Source organism: Mus musculus, chromosome 7 (assembly GCF_000001635.26).
Source record: "Mus musculus strain C57BL/6J chromosome 7, GRCm38.p6 C57BL/6J".
Taxonomy (NCBI): domain Eukaryota; kingdom Metazoa; phylum Chordata; class Mammalia; order Rodentia; family Muridae; genus Mus; species Mus musculus.
In genome coordinates, this window is record NC_000073.6 from 28,715,615 (window position 1) to 28,739,246 (window position 23,632).

The window sequence follows — 23,632 nt, forward strand, 5'->3', positions numbered from 1 at the left end:
AAAAAAATAAATAAGTACATAGATAAATAATGAAAAGTGATTGACAAAGACCCTGGAAAAGACTGGAGAGATGGCTCAGTGGTTAAGAGCGTTGACTGTTTTTTTTACAGAGAACCTGAGTCTGGTTTCTGCAATAGCTCACAGCCATTTGTAACTCCAAGGCTCACAGCACCCCTGCCTGCCTCTGTGGATACTGCATGCATGTGGTTCACATAGGCACAGGAAGGCAAACACTCATATACATTGTCTTGGTTAGGGTTTCTATTGCTACAATGAAACACCGTTACCAAAAAACAAGTTGGGGAGGAAAGAGCTTATTTGGCTCATACTTCCACATTGCTGTTCATTATTGAAAGAAGTCAGGACAGGAACCCAGACAGAACAGGGACCTGGAGGCAGGAGATGATGCAGAAGCAGTGGAAGGTTGCTCCTTATGGCTTGCTCAGCCTGCTTTCTTATACAACCCAGGACTACCAGTCCAGGGACAGCACCGCTCATAATGGGTTGCTCCCCCCCCCCAATCAATCACTAATTGAGAAAATGCCCTACAGCTGGATCTCATGGAGACATTTTCTTAACGGAGGCCCCTTCCTCCCCGATGACTCTTAGTTGTGTCAAGTTAACACACAAAACCACCCAGTACACACACAAAATGAAAATAAATAATACATCTAAAATAATAACAATAGCTGAGAAGTACTGTTATCTGCCTTGGAGCCTATCACTCAAGAGGCAGAGGCAGGGGGATCTTTGTGAGTTTCAGGCCAGCCTGATCTACATAGTGTTCCTGGATAGCTACATAGTGGGTGGGAGATGGGTGGTGGTGGTAGTGAATATATAAGTAAATAAATAAATTTAAGGAGTCATGGGGGGGGGGCGTCGCTGATCTTCCTGGAGGGGAAGGGTTCGCTTAAGCTGAACAGCTGAGTAGCGATTGCTGCGGAGCCCGCGTGTTGAACGGTTCTGCTAAAGACGGATTCTGCTTCCAAGAACCGATCCTGTCTCTGCTTTCATTCTCTGGTTTCAAATCTGCGGTCAGAGCCACAGCTGAGCCTTTCGCTAGGGACCAAAGAATTTACCCTGACGACGGTGTTAGGAAAAGCTGCCTGGGGCGGAAGAGTGGGGCGGGGCGGGTCTCAGGGAAGGGGGCAGGGGAGGTGCCCGGGGTGTCCACCAGGGGATTGGCAGCCACGTTTCAGGGACAGGCGGCCTAGCTCGGCGGCCCTGGGCCGGGCTCACTCAGGCTGCAACGTTGCCCGGTGGCCCCGGGATCCTGAGCATAGAAGAAGACGGTCCACTAGGACCCCAGATCACGGGGCTGACTTCCCGGACCTCGGGTTACTCTTCGACTGCCTCCAGCGCCGGGTAGGGATTGGATCTTCCCCGCCAACTCAGAGCAGGCCGCCCGGTGAGCTCCCGGACAGGTACGGACCTGGGATGGGACTCGAGGGTCGTGTCCAAACCAGCGGCTGGAGCAGTCTGGAGAATGGAGGAGTCTCTCCACTGGCTCTGTGTGCCCCTCCCCGCCCCCAACCCACCCCACCCCAGGGACGCAGTCTCCAGGAGTCTGTACATCGTTTCCCAGACTCTTCCCTTATGCAGTGCACTCTTACACTGAGCTAGCTGTACACGTGCAAGTTGCAAAGCTACAAGTCCCACTGAGAAGACTTTACATTCCGTGTGTGTGTGTGTGTGTGTGTGTGTGTGTGTGTGTGTGGTTTTTCTTTTTCTTTTCTTTTGTACCTCTGACTGGCCTTGCTATGTAGCCCAGCCTGGCCTTGTACTCAGAGATCCCCCTGCCTCTTCCTCTTCAGTACTGGGACTAAACCCGTGCGCAGCCACACCCTACTATTTTTTACTAACATTTAAGATAGCATACAAAGTAGTGGGCTTCATTTCCCACGTTTCATACATACTTTGTTTTTATGGAACTAGGTCTACCGGGTCGATGGTGGCAGGAAAAAGTGCCTGCCGCCAAGCCTCCTGGTGATTCTCAAGACTCAGAGTTAAAGGCGAGAATGGAGACCCACGTGTTGTCCTCTGACCCACACACTAACACGCATACACATCAAACACTTGCGCAACAATAACATCTTACTTTTTATTTAAAATCAAATTTAAAAAAAAAAAAGAAGAAAAGGTTCTCCCAGCACCCCCTCTCGCAGCTCTACCCATGTCCCAAATAGCCAACCGAAAAGGGGGAAAAGAAATAGCCAGCCCAGACCAACATGTAGGCCCTGGGCCGCGGCTGGATCACTCTGGCTGGCAGCCCCTTTGCAGAATGCGTGCTTCAGGGTCTCAGGCTGTTTCCTGACTTAGCTACATTGATGCATTTCAGCTGTGTTTATTCCTTTCCGTGTAACGTTTGTTCTTCTGAGTTCATTTCTTCAGTTTATTCCACTCCCTGTCTTGGAAGTATAAATAACACAAATCTGATTTTAGTGGTTTGTTTTGTTTTGTTTTGTTCTGTTTTTCGCCAGTAGCCCTGGCGGTCCTGGAACTCGTTCTGTAGACCAGGCTGGCCTCGAACTCAGAGCCTGCCTCTGCGCAAATCTGATTTTAAACAATGACCGTGTGCTGACTAGTTTTATGTCAAATTGACACAAGCTAACATCACTTGGGAAGAGGGTCCCACAACTGAACAGATGCCCCCATCAGTTTGGCCAGTAGTACATTTTCTTAATTAGTGATTGATGTGAGAGAGCCCAGTCCTTTCTTTTGGGTGGTTTTGCCCCTGGGCTGGTGGTCCTGGGTTCTATAAGGAAGCAGTTTGAGCAAGCCCTGAGAAGCAAACCAGTAAGCAGCCATCCTCCATGGCCTCTGCATCAGCTCCTGCCTCCAGATCCCTGCCCTGATTTCTGGATAATGAACTACAGGCTATGCACTAAAATAAACCCTTTCCTCCCAAAGGTGCTATTGGTGTTTTTTTCACAGCTATAGAAAATCTAACGAAGACAAATTATCTAAATGTCCTAAGAGAATACCAGCAAATAGACCAGTCAGAGGGACAGAATTTATATGAAGACAAAGGGTTCCTTAAAGGAGCACCCACCTTCTATGCAATCAGTTAAAATAGCAATGGGTTTACTTTTCAAAATATGTAATTTGTACACGTGGGGAGATGGCCAAATCCATAAAGCATTTACCTGGCAAACACAGGGACCTGAGTTCAGATCCCCAGCACCCACAAAAAAAGCCAAAGCAAGATGAGCACGCAGATAAACCCAGGAAGAGGGGATGGGGGGGTTGTCTCTGGAGCTTACTCACTATCCAGGTTAGCCAGGTCCATGCGCTCCAACAGAAAACAGCTGGAGAGCATGGGAAGGGTGCTTAAGCTGGACTTCCAGCCGCCGCACTCACCAACACACATACTCGACATACAGGCATGGCTAATATTCGAGCATTGGTATATAGTTTTTACCTTATTCTGCTTTGTACTTTCTGGGTAGCTAATTAGAAAATCTTCTTTATGTGTTATGGGTTTTGCTTTTTTTTTTTTTTTTTGGAGATACAGTTTCAAAAAAAAAAAAAAAAAAAGTTATCCCATACACCTTACTATGTATCCTTACAGTGGCCTCAGATATACTGAAATCCTCCTGCCTTCGCCTCCTAAGTGCTGAAATTAGCCCGGCATGGTAGTGTATGCCTTTAATGTCAGCAGAGGCAGCCTTGTCTACAGAGTAAATTCCAGGACAGCCAGGGCTACACAGAGAAACCTTGCGGCAGGAAAGCAGGGGAGGGGTTGTGGGGGATGGGCTGAGGGTGTGGTGATAGAAATGAACCAGTATGGAATGGGTCCAGGGGTCCAGACTCTGGAGGAGTGTGCACCAGATTCCTCATCTAGCTAATGACTGGCATAGTGGGAGACCTCTGCTCAAACCAGAAGCAGGCACTGGTGCCAGACATAGGCAATCGGGGAAGCCAGTTAATCACAAATCCCTGAAAGAGAGCCACCTGAGTCGGCGATAAAGATAGTCCTCTCTATTTCCTGCAGAAGGAAACCAGATGCAACTGGATTTTAGCTGGTCAGCTTTTGCCCTCAATTCTGATTCTGTGTTGGCCCCTTACAAAGCCTGCCAAACACATGTTGCTTTGTTTTTTTTTTGTTTTTTTTTTTTTAAATCCCCTATCAAAACTCATCATATCTGAGACCAGGTATGGAGGTGAACGCCTGTGACCCTAGCACTCTGGAGGTTAGGGCAGGAGGGTCATGAGTTCAAGGTCAGTCTCAGTACACAGTAAGCTCTTGTCTCAAAATGAAAATAGAGCCTGGCTTGGTGGTACACACCTTTAATTCCAGCCCTGGAAAAGAAGAGGCAGGCAGGTCTCTGAGAGTTCGAAACCAGCCTGATCTACACACTGAGTTCCAGGACAGCCAGGGCTATGCAGAGAAACCCTGTCTCACACCCACCCACACCCCCAGAATATCACCCATTCAATCTAGGAGTTTCCCATGAGTCTGTGCTCTGCCCTTGCTTTACAGGTTACTTGCTGGAGGGAGTTGAGCATATCTTCTGCCCTTCCAAACCTCAGTTTCCCTTGGTGGAAAACAGCATCTGTTCCATGAGAATTTCCAAACATGTCCCAGAAACCTAGAGCAAAGTGATGTGCAGTCCAGTCAGCACATCTAGTAAGGGACACTCACTGTGTTCTCTGGACACAGTGCTGCAGTGCGTGAGGGTGTGTGTGTGTGTGTGTATGTGTGTGTGTGTGTGTGTGAGACGGCTCTTCCATTCTCCTAGTAAAGATGTTTTCTTAACTATGGCAGCCTCTTCAGCTCTGAAGACTGGTAACAGTTCTTGGGTCCTCTCTAATATCTATCTTTCTCCCTCCCTCCCTCCCTCTCTCTCTTCCTCGCTCCCTCGCTCCCTCGCTCCCTCGCTCCCTCCCTCCCTCCCTCCCTCCCTCCCTTCCTTCCTATTTGGCCATATTGCAGGTTACCTAGGGCCTGGGAGACAAACTCTCTCTTGGGCTCCAACCCTGGCACCCACTCTTGTGTTTTGTTATTTAAGACTTGGTTTTAGGGGCCGGATGTGGTGGCACACACCTTTAATCCCAGCACTTGGGAGGCAGAGGCAGGAGAATTTCTGAGTTCAAGGCCAGCCTGGTCTACAGAGTGAGTTCCAGGACAGCCAGGACTATACAGAGAAACCCTGTCTCCAAAAACCAAAAGAAAAAGAAAAAGAAAAAAAAAAAAAAAAAGACTTAGTTTTAGGCAGTCCAGGCCTCACATTTGCTTTGTAGCCAAGGATGTCTTTGAACTTCTGACCCTCGTAGCTCTAAGTGCTGGGGTCACAGGTGTGCTCTTTCATGCCTGGTTTATGCAGTGCTGGAGATCACTCCCAGAGCTTTGTGACTGCTGGGCAGGTGCTCCACCAACCCTGCAGCCCAGCCCTCTTCTCACTTCCTTCCTTCCCTTCTTCTTATGTATCTTTTGTCCCCCATAGTCTAGTCTCACTTGATCACTTAGTAACCCAGATATATATGTATGTATGTATGTATGTATGTATATACACACACACATACATACATATATGATATATATATATATGATATATATATATTATATATAAAACTGAACCTAGTCTCTGTCTTTTTTGAATTCAGCCAGAAGCCCAGTGGGGCTGTAAGACAGGCCCTCTGTGTCAGCTGTTTCCCACACAGGTCTCCACCCACATTCCTCCTGCCCTGCATCAAGGCTGCCATATGGAGCCCATATTCTGGCACTCAGCATAATCCTGGTAAGGCCTGGACAACTGCAGTGAGCCATTCCTCAGGGGTCCGAGTGCATTTGCTTTCCCCACAGCTGTTATGTTAGCAATTATTAGACACCACAGACCCCAACACACCGCCTGGAGCCAGACACTTTAGGAGTCCAGACATTTTTTTATTTTTAAAGTGTATTTATTTATTATGAGACTGGATGGCCTCTAACTCTGTAACCAAAGATGGCCTTGAATGTATGATCTTCCTGCCTTTACCGCTAGATCAGAGGTTCTGTACCCATAGGTTGAGACCCCCTTGGGAGTCACATATCACATATTTATATTATGACTCATAACAGAAGCAAAATTATAGTTATGAAGTAGCAATGAAATAATTCTCTGGTTGGGAGGGCACAGCATGAAGGGTGGCAGCATTAGGAAGGCTGAGAGCCACTGCTCTAGAGTGTTGGGATTGAAGGTGAGAGTGAGCTTCCACATCCAGCTCTGATTCATCCTTTTAAAAGGGTTGGGGGGAGCCGGGCGTGGTGGCGCACGCCTTTAATCCCAGCACTCAGGAGGCAGAGGCAGGCGGATTTCTGAGTTCGAGGCCAGCCTGGTCTACAGAGTGAGTTCCAGGACAGCCAGGGCTACACAGAGAAACCCTGTCTCAAAAAACCAAAAAAAAAAAAAAAAAAAAAAAAAAAAAAAGGGCTGGGGGGGTTTGCATGTATTTATTTACTCATTGTGGGAGTGTATTAGTTACTTTTCAATTATGATAAGCAACTGAAGGAAGAAAGGGTTCATTTTAGCCCAAGGTGCCAGAGGGAGAGATGTGCCGTGGCGGTGTCAGGGCTGGTCATACTTCATCCACACAAGAAGCAGAGAGAACAGGAAGAGAGAAAAAAAAAACCTACAAAACCTTAAAGCCCACCCACACTTCCTTAAACCTTCTATAGGTTCCTTGGGGTTGGAGAAGTAGCCAATCAGTTAGAGCATTGGTCTTGGGGTTACGTCGCCCTCTTCAGGCCTCCACGGTACTGCATACTTATGGGGCACAGATATACATGCAGGGTCATTCATACACATAAAATAATTAAATTAAAAAAATTAATGTCATGGGCTGGTGAGATGGCTCAGCGGTTAAGAGCACCGACTACTCTTCCGAAGGTCCTGAGTTCAAATCCCAGCAACCACATGGTGGCTCACAACCATCCGTAACAAGATCTAACACCCTCTTCCGGAGTGTCTGAAGACAGCTACAGTGTACTCACATATAATAAATAAATAAATCTTAAAAAAAATTAATGTCATTTCCAGTCAGATGGTGGTGGCGTATGCCTTTAATCCCAGCACTCAGGAGGCAGAGACAGAGGCAGGCAGATCTCTATAGGTAGAGGCCAGCCTGGTCTACAGAGTGAGTTCCAGGACAGCCAAGGCTACACAGAGATACCCTGTCTTGAAAAACAAACAAACAAACAAACAAACAAATAAAATAAAGTTATTTCAGGCTGGAGAGATGGCTCAGTGGTTAAGAGCACTGACTGCTCTTCCAAAGGTACTGAGTTCAAATTCCAGCAACCATGCGGTGGCTCACAGCCATCCATAATGAGATCTGATGCCCTCTTCTGGTGTGTCTGAAGACAGCTACAGTGTACTTATATACATAAAATAAATACATAAACCTTTTAAAAAATAATTTCCAATCATCCCAGCACCATTTGTAGAAAAGGTAATCTTTGTCCAGTAATGGCCCCTGTGAGAATGCCTAATACTGCCAAGACAGAGGACTCCATGTTTTATTTTGGCTTTGTTTCTTCAGGAGCCAAAACTAGCTTTATTCCTTTCTCTTGTAGTTTATGAAACAAACAAACAAAAACCTGCAGTCATAGTTTTGATTTTCTTAGATTTTTCTGTTCAGTCAGAATTCTTGGGAGGCTGAGGGTGTGGCCAGAGTTCCCTGGTCTAGATGTCCCAGCAGGTGCAAGGTCCTGGGCTGGATCGCCAGCACAGCAAAGTACAAAACACATAGAAACTTCTAAGGTGGAGGGCTGTGTGTAATATATGTGCTTGTTGAGTTGTTGTGGTTGTTAGCCAGGGCAGGACTGGTCCCGGTATGAATTTCATAACTACCAGCTACAAGGCTAGTGCAAGCATGCGCACAAAAGCCTTCTGGAATCTTCTCTGGCTCTAAACAGGCAGACAATGGTGAATGGAAAGTTTAGGGTTGGGATACCATCCTAAGAAGTCCTAGGTTGTTACTGGGTTGGGGGAACTCTAAGCAACATGCTACAGTGCCCAGAGTTTGAATTATCCATTGTAGAGAGTACTGTCTACTAACATGTACCTTAAATTCCAAGTTCCTACTGTATGCAGAAGCTCTAGGCCAGCCAGGGATATGAAAACATTAAAGAATGCAGAATACTCCAGGCTTGGTGCCTCACGCCTTTAACCCCAGCACTGGGGAGGCAGAGGCAAATGAGTTCTAGGCCAGCCTAGTCTACAAATCGAATTTAGGATAGCCAGGGCTGTTATACAGAGAAACCCTGTCTGGAAAAAATGCAGAATGGAAGCAGGGGGTGGGGGGCTCAGCAGGTAAAGACCCTGTGTGCCGGAAGGAGGCATCAGACTCCCCCAGTTGTCATGCAACTTCCACACCTACACACTACAGCATGCACACTCATGCACAGCAAATGTTTTTTGTTTGCTTGTTTGTTTTGTTTTGTTTTGAACACAGAATGATTTTCTATTGGTTTTGCCTGCAGCTGTTAACTGATTAAATTCCCTTATCTCTCCTCCCCTTCATTTTGTGGCCCATATACATAAACTTACAGCCATCTTAAGCTTCCCTTTATACTAAAAGCTTTAATTTCTCTTTATTTCCTTATGGGGCCCTGTATGACTCCATAGTCATGGGCAGGCTGGGCCAACACTCTACCTCTGAGCCATGCCCCAGACCATCACTGGCTGGCCAACACAATGGATTTTTTTTTAACTAAGGTTTATTTAAGTTTAATTAATTTTAAATGTGTATGGGTGTTTAACTTGCATGTATGTATGTGTGCCACATGATTACAGTACCCGTATAGGCCAGAAGAGGGCATCAGATACCCTGGAAATGAAGTTACAGGTGGTTGTGAATTACCAAGTGGGTGCTGGGAATTGAACCCAGATCCTCTGGAAGAGCAGCCACTGAGTCATCTTTCCAAGCCACTGAGTCATATTTCCAACCCTCTTGACTGTTTTGTTGTACAGTGAAATACATACTTACTTTATGACCCAATAATTCCATTCCTAGGTATTTACTCAAGAGAATGCAACCTGTGCCTACATAGACCTTCATACATGAACAATCATAGCAGCTTCATTCATAACAGCTCCAAGTGGGGAGCAGCTCAAGTGCCCATCAAGGTGAGTGGATAAAACAAACAGATTGTGGTTCATCTGGTCACTGACATATGACTCAGCAAGAAAAGGGGAGTGGAGCTGATGGCTCCATCCAACTATGTGGATGATCTGCTGTTAGCTGTTTGTTTGGAAGGAAGAAGCCAGATTCAGGGACTGAGTGGTATGTGTCAACCAGAGACCAATCAGGAGCCTGGAATCACGTAGTCATTGGAACCATGATTGTTGATGTCTCAGAGCTATGAAGAGTAACAGGAGCGACTCAGTGGTTGGGAGGTAGAGAGAGACAGGCCGATCTCTTGAGATCAAGGGCACAGACCTGTGATCTCTGCACTTAGGCCCAGGCTGTAAGACCAACAATAGTAAGACTGTCTCAGGAAAACCAATACAAAACAAAGAAAACAAACAGGCTGGCAAGGTGTTTCAGTGTAGCCTGTCTTTAGCTACTTTGTGAGTTCTTTCTTCCACTCTTCTCTACCTTTCAACCCCCTAACTTTCAATAGGAGAGGGAAAAGGGAAAGAAAGGAAAGGGGGCACTTATAGTTAGACTACTTCCTGCTGATTAGGGGCATTGAGTTCCTTGGGGCAAATTTGATCTTCACTGTCAGGATATCTTGTTTCTTCTTGTTTTCTTCTTCCCTTACAACTACTTAACAAACAGTAACCAACAACAAGCAACAGCAGACAACAGCAAACAACCCACCCCTGCTCTCGGCTTTCATATGCCCTCTGATAACTCCCCAGAATTCCAAATGTCATACAGTCACAAAAACTATCTGCTGATGGCAAAAATCACACCCCTGCGAGAGCACGAGGCAAATTGTAGCCAGCTGCTAAAGACAGTCTGAAGCAGCGCCATAGGCTACACCTGGGAGTGAAAGGAAACCATATTCCCATAGTGCTTCTGTGTTTTCAAAGAAACCAAAACTCTTATTACATTTCAGCCAGTAAAGATACTTGCCACCAAGCCTGAGTTTCATCCCCAGAGCCCGTGTTGCAGGAGAGAACCAGCGCCTGCAAGCTGTCCACTTATCTCTATATGTGCGCACACACACACACACATGCACACACATACACACACACACACACACACATGCACACACATACACACACACACACTTAAAACATCATTTTGGGAACTGGAAAGATGTCTCAGTAATTAATAGCACCTTCTGCTCCTGTTTAGGACTGACATGGTCACAATCATGATTAATGTCTTTTCTAGGAAACCCAATGCCCTCGGATGACTTGTGTCTCAGGCACCAGACACAAATGTGGTGCACTCATTACATCCGTGCAGGCAAGACATTTATTCACATAAAATAATTATTTTTAAAACATCATCTTATATTATATGTGTGTGTGTGTGCCTAAGCACATGTCTGTATTCTTTGCTACCTGGGAAACTGAGTCAAGAGGGTAATTTAAGCCCGGTAGTTCAAGGCCAGCCTGAGCAACATAGGGAGACCATTACTAAGAAATGGAAGGAAGGAAAGGAGGGAGGAAAGGGAGGAGGGGAACAGGAAATTATGGAGGGAGTGAAAAATGAGTTGAATGAGGTGCCATACAGCCTTAATCCCGTCACTTGGGAGATAAAGACAGAAGGATAAGAAGTTCAAGGCCAGCCTTGGCTGCCTAGAACCTACTTCAAAAACACCAAGAAGAGCCACTGAGATAGCTCACGGGGAAGGCACTTGCCAGCAAGCTGGACAACCTGAGTTCATCCTCAGAAACTACTGGGTAGAAGGGACGAACTACCACCTGCAAACTTTCCTCTGATTGCACACACATGCTTTAGCATAAGTGCATCTACATGCACACAACACGCACTATATAAACAAGTGTTAAAGGTAAACATTTAAAGGAACAGAAAAAAAGAAATCAAAAGGAAGAACAATTAAAAAGACAGCAGCCCCAGGCTGGAATTGGCTTTACCGGAAGTGCATATCCAGTCGGAGGCCACACAAAAACGCATACAGAAAAGTGTCTGGAGCGAGATGGTAGTGCCAGCCACACGTGGCAGGAGCCAGGCGCTGGAGAATCCTGGTGATGCCATAGATGCGTCAGAGCCTGCAGGCGCATGCCGCAGAGAAGCCCAGCCGCCTGCCACGCTCCTCCAGCGCCCCCTACTGGAAACCTGTAGCATCGTGGTAGCCATCAGAGGAAAAAAAGACTTCAAGGCCTTTTTTTAAAGGCCTAATATTAGTTCAATAAATGGTTCATTGACCTGTTCTACAGCAGTTCAGTGCCGTGATCCTAGAAAGCTTAAGGCTAGGGCATATTCTAATCCGACTTGCACTAGAGTGAGACCCTGTATAACAACATCAACAAAAACAAAAACTACCATCGGATTCTAGAATACTTGAGGGCTGACAAGGCTCAGTGGGTAAAGGTGCCTGGTGACACACGTGACGACCTGAGTTCGATCCCCCGTGATCCACATGTCGAAAGAAGAGAATTGAAATTGATGTAATTATAAAAAAAAAAAAAAAGAAAGAAAAAGCCGGGTGAGTTCCAGGACAGCCAGGGCTATACAGAGAAACCCTGTCTCGAAAAACCAAAAAAAAAAAAAAGGAAAGAAAAGAAAAGAAAAACTTTTAAAAAGCCAAGCACTTTTTAATCCCAGCCCTCCCAAGGCAGAAGCAGGTGGATCTCTGTGAATTAACAGCATTGTTTATTTAGCAAGTTCCAGGGCAGCCAGGAATACATAGTCTCTCTCTCTCTCTCTCTCTCTCTCTCTCAAACATGCCTGCACCCATGCATGCACACCCCTTTAAAAAGGTAAAAAACAAACAAACAAACAAAAACACCTTGGATTTGGAGTGGGAGGACAAAGATAGATGGTTGCATAAATAATGATGTTGTTTTAATGCTCTGGGAACTAACTGAACTCAGCCAACTGGCCCACACTCAGGGGTCTCATATGTCATTGCTACAAAATGGAAGAGGAGTCTGGGTCACAGGATGATGGCTTTTATGTTGGTCCCCGTGTTGGGAATGCTAAACCAGCTGGCCAATCCCTGCTGTCTTCAGCACAGCACCCTCAAGTGGCCAGCTGAAATGTCAGCAGCTGGCACCGGCCGGGATGTGCTGGGGCCAGCTTGCACCAGCTCAAGTGGATAAACTGCGCGTATCTCTTTCCAACTTCACAGCCCTGGGGCCTCAGCTGGGCAGTGTAATTGTGTGATTCATACCCCAGGCAACAACCAAGGCTATAAACATTAGTCTTCCCACCCTCCGACCCCCACCTAGCCAGTTGTTAACTACCTAGCAACGATCTAGGACTCCCAAGAGGGATCGTGACTCTACAGGGAGTCAGAGGCATTTTTAGACTGCCACCTGGAAAATCCCTTGGCAGTGCCACTTCTCCAGTGACTGAGGCCTTGTGACTCGCAGACTGATGGAGTTACGTGTCAGAGAGCAAGTACCATCATCATAGTCCTTTTTGGAATGTACAGTCATAGGTTTTTGCAGATGGAATGTTAGCAGCATCCCCAGTTACCATGCCAACCAAAAATAACCAGCCAACAAACATGCAGCTCAGACTCTCTTACCAGTAGCTGAGTGACAAGCAGACAGTATCTGATTTCCCCCACCCAAACTGGTCTCAGCCAGTGATTGACATTTAGCCTCCAGATTGTGGGAGCGATGTACCATGGGCATCCCCACAGAGAGACCTGGAGTTCCTACATGCAGCAGACAGGATTCAAGCTTTGCTTGGCTCAGTCTTGCAGGCCCCCTACCCCTCTTCTTTTTCTGTGTAACACGCGTATGCATGGTGCCCTCAGAAGCTAGGAGAGGGTGTCAGATCCCCTGAAACTGGAGTTAGAGCAGTTGTGACCCACAATGTAGGTGCTGGGAAATTGAATCAGTCCTCTACTAGAGAAGTGAGTGCTATTGTCCCCTGGTCCATTGGTTCAGCCCCATTTGTCTGTCTGTCCTCTTCCTCCTCCTTTTCTTCTTGAGTCCCTAGCTGGTCTGGACCCCACTGTGTAAAGTAGGATGGTGCAAGCTCACAGAGATCTGTCTACCTCTACCTCAGGAGCACTGAGATTAAAGGTCTAGGCCACCACACTTGGCAAGAAAAAGAAATTTTTTTTAGAGAAAAGTTTAAAAAAGGGGGGGAGTAGTTTGGTGGTGAGGCCTCACAATTATAAAGGAGGCAGCCAGGGAAAGGCTCAGAGACGTGGCCACCTTTAAGTGAATACCTGAGTGAGAGGAGAACAGAGAGACAGTGGGCAGATAGTGTGAAACCTTACGGCCCTCAGAGAGGAGTCTGCCATTAGCTTGAGAACGGGGAGTTGTGGAGGGTTCTGAGCTGCACAGGACAGCACCTGACCCAAGTGTTTCCCCTACCTGAGTGCTTACGAGGAAGGAAGCACAGAGCCAGGAGATGGTGGTGGTGCAGGTGACAGCTGATGAGGACTAAGGTTCAAAGGTCATCTCTGACAGGCCATCAGAGCAGCCTCCAGTGAGGAACCCCGGTAGAAGCCTAGAATGAGAAGGTTCCTAGAACCTAGGTGACGACAGCGAAACGCTGCTGATGGCTACAGCAGAGAACACTCACCTTGCATCACTGCAGTCATTGAGGACCTTGACGTTACAGCGTGCTTAGAAAAGGTTCACCATCTGGGCATGGTGATACATACCTATAATACCGGCACGTGGGAGGTGAAGGCTGATGGAGTTCAAGGTCAGCCTTGGCTACATAGCAAGTTTGAGAGTATCCTGGGCTACATGAAATCCTGTCTTGGGGGTGAGGGGAAGGAAGGAAGGAAAGAAAAAAGGAAGAGAGGGAGGGAGGAAGGGAGGGAGGGAGGGAGGGAGGGAGGGAGGGAAGGAAGGAAGGAAGGAAGGAAGGAAGGAAGGAAGGAAGGAAGGAAGGAAGGAAGGAAACAGATTCAAGAGATACTACTGAGGGCAGAAAGCACAGGTGTAGGTGTTTATGGACTTTTTGTTCTTGGATCTTGATTTTAGAGACTTTCAGTAGGCTGATCTAGAACTTAGAATGTTCTGGAATCATGGATACATGCACTGCTGTACATGGCTAAGTGGGATGAGGGGCAAATTTTACTCTAAAGAGGCAAAAGGAGCCTGGTGTGGCCAGGCTCAATTGTCGAACCACTACCTAAGTTCACCAGTGCAGGTCTGAGGTGCAGCTCAATGATAGAATAACTGGCTAGCACACTCAAGGCCCAGAATTGCACTCTCAGCACTGTGGGAGTTGGGGGTGTGGAGAGATAGGAGGAAAGAGGAGTAGCAAGACATGAAATAGTGTAAGAGTAAGAGAGAACCTGGCATGGCCATGTCTGTATTTCCAGCATTTGTGTAAAGGAAGGCTACATTCAAGAAAAGGCCAACAGGGAGCTGGAGAGATGGCTCAGTGGTTAAGGGCACTGACTGCTCTTCTAGAGGTCCTGAGTTCAATTCCCAGCAACCACATGGTGGCTCACAACCATCAGTAATGGGATCCGATGCCCTCTTCTGGGGTGTCTGAAGAGAGTGACAGTGTACTCACATACATAAAATAATAAATAATTCTTATTTTTTAAAAAAAAGGAAAGAAAGAAAGAAGGAAAGAAAGAAAGAAAGAAAGAAGGAAAGAAAGAAAGAGAGAGAGAGAGAGAGAGAGAAAGAAAGAGCGAGCAAGCCAGTGGAAGGCAGCCTCATTCAAGAAACCACGAAGCTCCAAGTCCACTTACAGGCTGGAGTAGCTGAAAGGTTAGAATACAGGAAAGAGAACTGAAAGATTTCTCTCTTGGCCTGCAGTTGACCATTGCTAGGGCTAACCAGTGAGTAGTCAGTTCAAAATAATCAAGTGATCCAAAAAATTAACTCGTGGCCAGTCATTAGGGATGGAGTAAGATGCCAATAGGAAAGTCAAGAATCTATAAAAATAGCCGGGCATGATGGTTCACACCTTGAATCCCAAGGCAGAGGCAGGTGGATCTCTGTGAGTTCAAAGCCAATCTGTTCTACATAGGATGTTCCAGGCCAGCTAGGGCTATATAGTGAGACCCTGTCACAAAAACAAAACAAAACAGAAATCACAAAACAAACAAACAAACAAACAAAAAAACCAAAATTGTTCTAGGGATCATATTACTTTGGTTTGGGGAATTGTCATTGTTTAACCAAGATGGAGGAGCCTTACAAAAATGGTATGTTAATGGCTAATACTTGGGAGGCAAAGGGGACCTGGAGTTAAGGACAACAGCCTAGACATCACAGGGAAGAGGAAGGGAGAAAGGGAAGGAAGGAGGAAGACACATAAAGTTGGGGGTGGGGGTGAGGAAAGAGTAAATATGAGAATCCGATTCCCAGGTAGCACTGGAGAGAGTGGTGGACGTGGGGCTTGTAGGCTTATATTTTTCAAAACCCACTTTACTAATCTTCTAGCCCACCACCCACCAGAGGCAGTGGAAAAGAAAGGGTAATTGGGCAAAGGAGGATGCGGACCTGGTTAGAAAGAGTTCTTTGGAGTGAATCCAATCTTTGTTGTCAGGATATCAGTAGTTCAGCTCAAAGTAGCTCAACCCACTTGCAAACACTATTCATGAATCAGCAATGGCAATCTGATCCAGAAGAAACCACCAGGCTCTGCCAATCTGGCCCCAGTAACAAGGAAATGGCAAGAAGCTGCCAGAACACCACCAGAAATTCTTTGGCTCATTTCTCTCTATGAAGTCATGACAAATGATGAGCAAAGAGTGGCAAGGCGAACCAATGCCACACAGCCTTGTCACTGTCTGTGGGGTCATACTTACACCCTTTCCAAACATCACATGTTCTCTCAAGTGTCTGCTCTAGCAAAACATCACGGGCCCTGTTTCTAGGCAGCTTCTAGAAAAACACCAGGTGTCTGTCCTCAGCAAAACATCTTCCCATGTCTGCTTCAGCAAAAACATCCTCTCATAAGACAGTTTCCAAAAAAAGCATCACAGGACACAACTGAATCTCCAACGAAACCAGAAATTTCCACTTTAGAGGCTTGCTTCACAGAGATGTGAGGCTGCCAAGTAAGACTGTATTGTTCTTATGGGTATAGGCATAGGGGAACTCAGAGTTGGAATTCAAACAACACTAGGTATGCAAGACTTTAAATGGTCAGCCATGGAGATGAAGCTAGGTACAGAAAGAGTGAGAGGCAGCAGGAAGGGTGCAGGAACATAGGATTGGAGACCAAAGGGTGTGGGTCTCCAAGACCCTGGAGAAAAATGACAGAGTAAAGGAAATGATGGGCCTTGGGTGAGAATATGGTGGGTAGTAGACTCACTGCCCTCCAGTGCCCTCCAGCTGAGATCTTCAGATGGGGGCCTGGTGGAGGGTTGAGACGGAATAGTCTGGATGCGGCTCGGAGGAGCAAGGACACTACTGGTTTGGAAGGAACATAAGCAGAGACTTGGATTCTAGATACCTTCAGGAAGAAAGTATGAGATATATAGTGAATTCCAAGGCCCAAGTGGGTGACACAAGTCTGGGCAGAAATGGTTTTCCCTCATTGACCTTTGTTGTTTTTTTTAAAAAGTCTCACTATGTGGGACAGGCTAGACTTAAATTCACAGCAATTCTCCTGCCTCTCCCTCCAGAGTGCATGCTCTCCACCACACCCTGATGGGACTAGATTAGACTTGGAGGGAGTCTTTGGTCCCAGAGGAAAGGGTGTGCTCTATATCCTTGTCTGCTGTCAGGTATCCTGACCTCCTGACCGGGTCCGTGACCTTGGGAAGCTGAACACCAACCCCTCTTCACCCAGAGGACGACGCCAGCGGCAGGTCATGGGAGCGCGGCCCTCGCGACGGCAGATGACTGAAGCTCGGCGCCTGGCTCTAACCAAGCTGCCCCCTGAGCTGCTGGTGCAGGTGCTGAGCCACGTGCCGCCTCGCGCGTTAGTGACCCGCTGCCGGCCAGTGTGCCGGGCCTGGCGCGACCTGGTAGATGGCCCAAGTATATGGCTGCTGCAACTGGCTCGCGACCGCAGCGCGGAGGGCAGAGCCCTCTACGCCTTGGCCCAGCGCTGTCCCGCCGACGCCGACGCCGACGCCGACGCCGACGGCAACCGCCACGACGAGTTCCCATTCTGCGCTCTGGCCCGATTCTGCCTGAGAGCGCCGTTTGGCCGCAACCTCATCCACAACTCCTGCGGAGAACGTGGGTACCGGGGGCAGGGTTTAGCGTCCGGAGGCGGGGCTTCTAGTTGGTGGGTGGGGCCTGACCCTTGGAGAGTGGAAAGTGCAGTCTGTGAGCCCTGCCAACCCATGAAGGGCGGAGAGAAGGCGGGATCTAAAACCTGGAGACCTAGGCAGGGAGGGGGCAGGGCTTAGGGGCAGCAAGGGAAAGAAAAGCCAGCTCAGAGGGCATGGCCTAGGAATGGGCTAAAACGTGACGGATTGGACAAGGGTGGGAGGCACACATCATTGCATAAAACACTCTGTGCGCCACCTGAGCGGGTGGGCAGGGCAAGGCAGAAGGATGGAAGATAGAAAGGTGGGACCAAGGAAGGACTTAGGAGTCAGCGTCTGACAAAGCTGAAAGCAGAAACAAGTTGGGTGACAGGGTCAGTGGGGCCAGGAATACAGGTACATGGAAGACAGGATCAGTAAGAAGCCAACAGATTGAAACGTACTGGGGCAGAGCTGATGGGCAAACCGGGAGGCCTCTGCCCCTTGAGCGAATGCTGTATACTCAGTTCCGTTGTATTCTGCAGAGGGCTTCAGAGGTTGGGAAGTGGAGCACGGCGGAAATGGTTGGGCCGTGGAAAAGAATTTGACGCTGGTACCAGGGGCTCCTTCCCAGACCTGCTTTGTGACTTCTTTTGAGTGAGTTGCCCCCTGATGCTTAGGGGGTGGGTCCAAAGGCGGGGGTGGGTCCAAAGGCGGGGGTGGGGGTGGGGTGAGGGTGTTAGTCCTATTTCACTCTTTCCCTCCCTCCTTCACTTAACAAATATTTTTAATTATTATTTTTTTTTATTATGTGAATATGTGCAGACATGAGTTTTCTTGTAAGTGCAGGCGCCCAAAGAGACCAGAGGAAGGTGTTAGGTCCCCTGGAGCTGGCACTCTGGGCTTTTTATGTGACTATTGGGGGTGGACTTCAGCTCTTCATTGCAAGGCAAGCATTTTACCTACTGAGCCACCTCCCTAACCCCTGACCTCCAGCATGCTGGGATTCCAGGTATGTGCTACCACATCACAGCTGACTGTGGTCATTGCTTGGTGCTGGTGGTCTCTGTGGATCTCTCTCGGGATGAGATCCCGGTCTTCAGGAATGATAGGCAGTGAGCCATGCCCCTAAATCTGCTACACCTATCAACATGGGCATTTTTCTTTCCTTCACTTATAATGAGAAACTAAAGCATAGAGGATGGCTAATATCTAAAATATAGTGGCTGGGAGTAGTGGCACAAGCCTTTAATCCCAGCATTCCCACGGCAGAGGCAGGCAGAGCCCTGTGAGTTTGAGGCCAGCTTGGTCTACATAATGAGTTCGAGGTCAGTCAGAACCACATAGTGAAATCCTGTCTCAAAATAAATAAATATAAATATAAATGTGTGTGTGTGTGTGTGTGTGTGTGTGTGTGTGTGTGAATGGTAGGGGCTGGAGAAATGGTTCCGTGGCTAAGAGCACAGACTGCTCTTCCAGAGGTCCTAAGTTTAATTCTCAGCAACCACATGGTGGCTTACAACCATCTGTAATGGGATACAATGCTCTCTTCTGGTGTTCCTGAAAAGGGCGACAGTGTACTCACATAGATTAAATAAATACATACATACATAAATCTTTAAAAAAAAAAAAAAAGTAAATGGAAGAGTTGGAATTTGAACCCAGATAATCTGGCTCTAAATTTTCTGATTTTTTTTTTCTCCCAAGACAGAGTCTCATATTGACCAGGTTGACCTCTGATTGTGTAGGTGAGCCTGGCCTTGAATTTCTGATCCTCCTGCCTCAGCTTCCCAAGTACTGGCAGTACAGGCCTGCGCTACCACGTCCATTTTCTCTATCATTTATGAAGCCCCCATGCATACTTAGGTTTGTACTGACACAGCTCACTTCCACTAACAAGCATTTCTGTTATCTTTTGAGCCCCCAGAATCTTTTCTTTGTTTGTTTGTTTTGGGCTTTTTTGTTGTTGTTGTTGTTTTGTTTTGTTTTTGAGACAGGGTCTCTCTGTATAGCCCTGGCTGTCCTGGAACTCACTTTGTAGAACAGGCTGGCCTCGAACTCAGAAATCCGCCTGCCTCTGCCTCCCGAGTGCTGGGATTAAAGGCGTGCGCCAACCACGCCCAGCAGGGCCCCCAGAATCTTAAGAGGCACTAGAATTCCCTGCTCGGCTGCCTAATGTGTGGGGCCCTCCAGCATGGAAACGAGCATGAAGATCAGCCTCCTGCGGGGCCGAGCAGGGTAGAAATGGGAGTGGGTGTAAGGGACGCATCAAGCACCATACACCTTCTTGTCCTGAAAAGCAAGCCGAGCAGCTACTTTAAGCAGGGTGATGAGGAGAGGCTCCGCGGCAGTTGTTTTAGGATTGTGTCTCAGTCCCAGCATCTCCCTCCCAGGTGGTGCTCCAAGAGGCAGCTTGTAGACCTGGTGAAGGAAGGAGTATGGCAGGAGCTGTTGGACAGTGGCCAGATTGAGATCTGCATAGCTGACTGGTAAGTGAAGCTGGAGCCACAGCGATGGTAGCTAGAGTGGGCTACAGGGATAGTTCAGTCTCGCCGCCATCAGCTCCATTGGGTTGGGCTCCCCTTTCTTGGGAGGTACTTACAGTAGCAGAGCTAGGGAGGGGAGGAACCCTGTTGAGTGCGGAGACCTCCTTCCTGTATACTTCCCTCCCGACTCGCCCCCCCGCCCCCCAAACCCCCAGGCAGGCATCATGCACACAAGTCCACTGACTGGCTCCATGTGATCGGTCCACTCAGAGACAACCCTAAAGTCTTGTGGATTGTCAAGGCTTCTGATGAGTTGGCAACACTGGCCCAAGAACTGACACTCACAGAGGGTGATGGAGCTGAAGCCCTGGCTAGAGGCACCAAAGCCTTCCGAAAAACATTTGCTCTTTTCTTTTGGGCTCTGGCTCCTTCTTCAGGTCAACACGTTCCTGCCTAGGTGTGGCTCCTTCCTAGAACACCACTTCCCCCATTAACAAAGCCTTCTGGGCTCTTTCTTCAGGCTTGGCTCCTCCCACACAATTTAGCTCCGCCCCAGCACTTAGCCTCTTAAGTGCCTAGATGCTCTAAGTGGATAGACCTCAGTTCAGGTGCAAGAAAGCATAGCCCTCAGCCTCCCTCTGCCAACCCAGACAGCTGGCTGGGTGGCAGGGACTTGAAGATGCCCTACCACCTTACAGGTGGGGCGCCCGTGAGAACTGCGGCTGCATCTACCGGCTTCGAGTTCGCCTACTGGATGAATATGAAAACGAAGTGGTCAAGTTCTCTGCCTCACCCAACCCAGTCCTTCAGTGGACTGAGAGGAGCTGCCGACAAGTGAGTCCTGACTGTCCGCTCAGCCCTGGCCCGCTCCATGGTGCCTGCACACAGCAGTCACCCTGGTGACTTCCGGTTTTATTGATGGGCTCTGTCTGTGCTCTTACATCTAGACTCTGCTCCAAGATGTTTACTGATGAATCAATCCATTTATTAGAGCAACGGCCCAGTCATGCAGTGTTTATTGAACACCTACTATGTTCGAGGTACCCTTAAAGAGGTGCTGTAATGCATGAACTCGGCTTTTCAGTTACTATCCTAGAGTTGAGAAGCTGAGGCACAGAAAGCCTGAGTGGCCTTAAGTTTCCCAAAAGCATGAAGGAGCCAGGCCTGATCGTGCACACTTCATTCAGATCACAGCACTGAGGAGACTGAGGTGGGAGGATCAGGAGTTCAAGGCCAGCCTGAGCTACCTGAAACCCTGTTTTAATAAGTGGTGCTGCCGGCCTTTTAATTCCAGCACTGGAGAGGCAGAGGCAGGGGTATCTTTGTGAGTCTGAGGCCAGCCTGGGCTACATAGAACCTCTTTCAATTAACCAATAACAAATGAATGGAGATAAAGTTGAGGGAGGTGCCAATATTTTGGCTCATCGTGTCCCCTAAAGCCCCACCCACATGGTCTCATTGCATACCCAAACCCACTCCTACTCTTCCCTCAGGCTGCTGCAGGCACAGAGACAGGGTTTCTCTGTGTAGCCCTGGCTATCCTGGAACTCACTCCGTAGACCAGGCTGGCCTCAAACTCAAAGATCGGCCTGCCTCTGCCTCCCGAGTGCTGGGATTAAAGGCTTGCTGCAGGCACTCTTACCTCAGGGTTTTTGCATTGTTTATCATCTGCAAGGCTTTCTCCAGAACCTCACATGGCTCCCAGGCCTTTGATCTCTCCTCCAACATCACCCCCATGAGGCGTTTCCTTGTTCATTCTCACACTTACCTGCCTACCTCCTGGAGAATGCCCACCACCCTTGTGCACACCAGGCCCTGTGTCAGCACCTAGCCCCTCCTTTCGCTGCTGACCTCACTGCTGTGCCCCCAGCACCTAGAGTCCGGCCTGGTGCCATCTGGGTGCTCAGGGAGTCTGCTAAGATGGAAGAGGGGTCCGCCAGCCTCGCTCTGTCCCTCTCCTGTCCCATAGGTCTCTCACGTCTTCACTAACTTTGGCAAGGGCATCCGGTATGTGTCTTTTGAGCAGTATGGGAGAGACACGCGTTCCTGGGTGGGACACTACGGTGCCCTTGTAACTCACTCCAGTGTGCGGGTCAGGATCCGTCTGTCCTAGCCGACCAGTCTGATTGGGACTTCCAGGACACACTGCCTTCTCCCGGATGGTGTTAAAACCAAAGGTGACTTTGCAGTCCCCAGCTGATGGGTATCTGGGGAAAAAAGGAGACCCTGTGTGTCCCTCCTGCTGTGACAAACCAGGGACTGCCAGCTTGTTCATAGCTTCTGTCTCTCAAGCAGGGACTACCATGATGTGATGCAGACATCTCTAGGTTGCTATGCCTGAGGACTACTCCATGTGTGGAGGCCAAGCCAGACCTGAGAGCACACACTTCTGGTCCCCACATCAAGGTAAACGGAGGAGGATCTGGAGTTCAAGGTCATCCCCAGCTGTATACTGACTTCAAGGCCAGCCTGAGCTACATGAGGCCCTGTCAAAAAAGAGAGAATATCCAATAGACCAAGCTTGGGATCATAACAAAAGGAGAAAGCTACTTATAAGAAGACAGTGACTTTAAAAATTTTCTTAATCCGGGGCTGGAGAGATGGCTCAGCGGTTAAGAGCACTGACTGCTCTTCCAGAGTCCTGAGTTCAATTCCCAGCAACCACATGGTGGCTCACAACCATCTACAATGTGATCTGATGCCCTCTTCTGGAGTGACTGAAGATAGCAACAGTATACTCAAAGACATACGATAAATAAATACATCTTTAAAAAATTTTTTTTTCAATTCTGTGTTTGTCTGTGGGTACATGTCTGTGTGTGGGTATGTGCATGTGTGTGTCTGTGTGTGGGTATGTGCATGTGTGTGTCTGTGTGTGGGTATGTGCATGTGTGTGTCTGTGTGTGGGTATGTGCATGTGTGTGTCTGCGTGTGGGTATGTGCATGTTTGTGTCTGTGTGTGTCTGTGCATGTGTATGTCTGCTTGTGGGTATGTGCATGTGTGTTGTCTGTGTGTGGGTATGTGCATGTGTGTGTCTGTGTATGGGTATGTGCATGTGTGTGTCTGTGTGTAGGTATGTGCATGTGTGTGTCTCTGTATGGGTATGTGCATATGAGTGCAGGAGTCCAAAGAGGGAGCTGGAGTTACTGGTGGTTGTGAGCCACCTGACGTGAGTGCTGGGAATTGAACTTGGGTCCTCTGAAAGAGCCACACTCACCATGACTTTAGTTTGTGTAGACCAGAGGTTCTCAACCTTCCTAAATGCCGCAACCCTTTAATACAGCTCCTCAGATTGTGCTGACCCCCCACCATAAAGTTATTTTCATTGCTACTTCATAACTGTAATTTTGCTAGTTTTGAATCATAATTTAAGTATGTTTTCCAATGGCCTTAGGCAACCCTGCAGAAGGGTTGTTCAACCTCTAACGGGGTGGAGACTCACAGGTTGAAAACCACAAACACACCTGGCACACATCAGGTCAGAGCACAACTTGCAGAAGGCTTGCTTTTACCCTGGGGATCAAATTCAGGACACCAGGCTTCTTGGCAGCCATCTTTGCTCACTGAGCTGCCAGGCCAGCCCTGGACAGTGACTCTTATCTGCATATTTTGGGAATGAGTTTATTGTTAGCAGGGAACAGTGGTCACTGGGACATCTGCATCTCAGATCCAGCTCTGGGTCCCTATCCACCTGGGGGACAGGACTGTGTCTGTCCTGTCTGTCTGTACACCCTGTAGCACCCCACCTTTGCCTGCCTGGCAGCACATCTCATCAGTTCCTCAGAGGCTCCTTGCCTCCTGCCAGGTAACAACTTTTCTCCTGCCCTCTACCCCCTGTAGAGATGCCTGGCACCAGACAGGCTGTGGGGGAGCCGC

General features: G+C 48.2%; 1 protein-coding gene across 5 annotated transcripts; it reads left to right on the forward strand.

Annotated features, from left to right (window-relative positions):
* The first annotated feature begins 1,134 nt into the window (after positions 1-1,134).
* Positions 1,135-22,531, forward strand: Fbxo17 (F-box protein 17). 5 transcript variants are annotated; one of them, XR_391074.2, is made up of 8 exons: positions 1,135-1,424; positions 9,001-9,113; positions 16,799-17,258; positions 17,815-17,926; positions 19,663-19,758; positions 20,454-20,589; positions 21,725-21,932; positions 22,048-22,530. XR_391074.2 is itself a non-coding variant. In XM_006540169.3 (7 exons), the coding sequence occupies exons 3-7, from the start codon at positions 16,886-16,888 to the stop codon at positions 22,060-22,062; spliced, it is 732 nt and encodes a 243-aa protein (XP_006540232.1). In that variant the 5' UTR covers positions 1,135-1,424; positions 9,001-9,113; positions 16,799-16,885; the 3' UTR covers positions 22,063-22,531. The 5 variants fall into 5 exon arrangements, 3 of the variants coding, with proteins under 3 accessions (XP_006540232.1, NP_001297616.1, NP_056611.2); XR_391073.4 differs by having other exon boundaries at positions 22,051-22,530; XM_006540169.3 differs by lacking the exon at positions 21,725-21,932 and having other exon boundaries at positions 22,048-22,531.
* Positions 22,532-23,632: the final 1,101 nt, after the last annotated feature.

Bases quoted from the DNA above. Each gene is read 5' to 3' on its own strand.
- Fbxo17 (NM_015796.2), top strand. From the start codon at position 16,886: ATGGGAGCGCGGCCCTCGCGACGGCAGATGACTGAAGCTCGGCGCCTG. The intron at 17,259-17,814 runs GTGGGTACCGGG...TGTATTCTGCAG, and splicing joins CCACAACTCCTGCGGAGAAC to AGGGCTTCAGAGGTTGGGAA. The intron at 20,590-21,724 runs GTGAGTCCTGAC...CCTGTCCCATAG, and splicing joins CTGAGAGGAGCTGCCGACAA to GTCTCTCACGTCTTCACTAA.